The sequence below is a fragment of the Phragmites australis genome, chromosome 8, assembly GCF_958298935.1.
Source record: "Phragmites australis chromosome 8, lpPhrAust1.1, whole genome shotgun sequence".
Taxonomy (NCBI): domain Eukaryota; kingdom Viridiplantae; phylum Streptophyta; class Magnoliopsida; order Poales; family Poaceae; genus Phragmites; species Phragmites australis.
In genome coordinates, this window is record NC_084928.1 from 27883300 (window position 1) to 27886008 (window position 2709).

At 44.9% G+C, this 2709-nt stretch overlaps 1 protein-coding gene across 1 annotated transcript; it reads left to right on the top strand.

Annotated features, from left to right (window-relative positions):
• Positions 1-1575: 1575 nt before the first annotated feature.
• On the top strand, positions 1576-2406 carry LOC133925931 (abscisic acid receptor PYL9-like). The gene has a single exon (XM_062371671.1). The coding sequence runs from the start codon at positions 1615-1617 to the stop codon at positions 2206-2208; it is 594 nt and encodes a 197-aa protein (XP_062227655.1). The 5' UTR covers positions 1576-1614; the 3' UTR covers positions 2209-2406.
• The last annotated feature ends 303 nt before the right edge of the window (positions 2407-2709 follow it).

The window sequence follows — 2709 nt, forward strand, 5'->3', positions numbered from 1 at the left end:
TCTCAGACCGGTACGAAGTTGTTTGAGATAACAAGTATCCCTGATAGTTCCAGTCTGGAACCGTTTGGGATACTATTTTTCAGAAAAGAAGCATTTGGATGCCAAAAATTGAGGAAAAAATAGAACTAGAAGCCTCATCGAACCTACCCACAAGGTTGCGCATCACAAAATCATGCGGTTGCTAGAACTCGTACTCGTGACCTATTGAATCTGTGCGACCCTCTTTAACCAACTCACCTAACACACATTGCTAGGTGCTTAACCATTATTTTATTACTACTCGTTAGAATTGACCCTATTTAACCAATTCATATATCATCATCTAACTATATTATTGCTACCATTAGAGTTCACACTACTTAACCATTTCATGTATCAGCACTTCATTATGTTCTTACTACCGTTAGAGTTGATCCTACTCTACTTCATATATCATTATTTCACTATGTTACATAGTATGTTATGACCATTGTAGATGGAAAAATTACAAAAACCACCTGCAACTTTGGGGGTTTGTCGGAAAAAAACATATCAGCGTTGATGGTATGATGCGGTGCATGTATGACTTACTGTGTTATAGGGTGGTGTAGCAATGTCTAGCATCACTTCTCACATCTCGGGGACCATTTAAATCAGCATAGCATTTGATTATTTGGGCATTTTACAATTTTTCCTAGTTAGTTAGTATCCTTATTTTAAACCATAATTATAACTATTTTTAATTGGGGAAATATTTTTCATAAAAAGTATTAATTTTAAAAATATTTTTTATCAAACAATTAATTGTGAAAATATTATCCCAAACGGTTATATAGTAAAACCATTTGAACAATTTGGGATATCAAGTTATCCCATATGGTTGTAACCATTTGAAATATATCCCTGATGGTTATTGTTTCGAACCGTCTAGAATAATATATATAGGTTATCCAATACTGTTCTTGTTTGAAACCATCAAAGGTAAACCACTATCTTAGACGGTTCCAAACAATAAATTATTCATGACGGTTCCCAATTCCAACCCGTCAAAGATAAATTATCTTAGACGGTTTCCTTTGAGGTGTTTGCTTGTTACCCTAATATAATTAAGTTCATCACCTAGCATCTATAACATTAAACCTTCACACACTAGTAAACCTTGTTAGTCTCATTGGTCATGTAAACTTTAATCACTAAAATCACATTAAACCTATGCTAGAGTCATTGATCTTAGATCCCTTTATTTTCAAACTGGTCCGATGTCTCTAGTTCTTTGCATGTTTTACCCGAAAATTGTTCTCGTCTGACAAATGCACGCCGCATATAACCATGGGTATTCTCAGTTTGTTTTTCTGAACGCGCACACACGCACGCTGGCACCATCATCGATCCATACATGCACCGTGCAAAAACACAATTAACGAATCCTCAAGTGAAAAGTTGTTGCTCGTCGGCTTCCTCCTAAAATGGCGAGATCCCTCTGCCCCACCCTTGTGTTAGTAGCTAGCACTAGTATATAACCAACGCGACCCATCGTGGCCATGAACACGCAAAACAAACGAGAGAGAGAGAGAGAGAGAGAGAGAGAGAGAGAGAGAGAGAGAGAGAGAGAGAGAGAGAGAGAGAGAGAGAGAGATGGAGGCGCACATGGAGCGGGTGCTGCGAGAGACGCTGACGGAGGCGGAGGTGCGTGCGCTGGAGGGCGCGGTGCGCGAGCGCCACACGTTCCCGGGCCGGGCAAGCGCTGGTGCGACGTGCACGTCGCTGGTGGCGCAGCGCGTGGCGGCGCCCGTGCGCGCGGTGTGGCCCATCGTGCGCAGCTTCGGCAACCCGCAGCGGTACAAGCACTTCGTCCGCACCTGCGCGCTGGCCGCCGGGGACGGCTCCAGTATCGGCAGCGTCCGCGAGGTCACCGTCGTGTCGGGCCTCCCGGCATCCAGCAGCACCGAGCGCCTCGAGGTGCTCGACGACGACCGCCACATCCTCAGCTTCCGCGTCGTCGGCGGCGACCACCGACTCCGGAACTACCGCTCCGTGACCTCCGTCACCGAGTTCCAGGCCTACGCCCAGCACCCCTACTGCGTCGTCGTCGAGTCCTACGTCGTGGACGTGCCCGAGGGCAACACCGAGGAGGACACCAGGATGTTCACCGACACCGTCGTCAGGCTCAACCTCCAGAAGCTCGCCACCGTCGCCGAGGAGTCCGCGGCCGCCAACAAGAGCTCGTGATCGTCTCGTTCGTGGTGGGCGCGCCCGCGCGCGCGGGGGTGACTTTGCACGGTGGGCGCGACGTACCAGAGCGCGGCGCCGACGTTGTTGCTATGTTTGTTTTTTGTTCTTTTCTTTACCTTATCTGTTTTGTATCTTTTTTCCCGTTATGTTGTCATGTTCAGAAGCATTTATTGTGGCACCGTCTCTTTGTTCTTATCTCACGAACTAAAAAATTCTAGTTGCCCTCACAAGTATGGACTATTATGACTATTTATTTATATTGACATTCATATCAAATAATTAGGTGAAAAACCATAAGAATAGATGAGAAAATCAACAATAGCTGAATATAAGATGGAAGAGAGAGACGGATGAGATAACCTATATATCACACCTCCATATGGAGTTATCTCTCCCTTGTCTCACTCTAGCTATGTTTGTAGCAAGAGAAAGGAGGTGGCTAAGCAGAGTCTAATTTAAATAGGATATGAGGTTATATCTTTAATCTTATTTAGATGT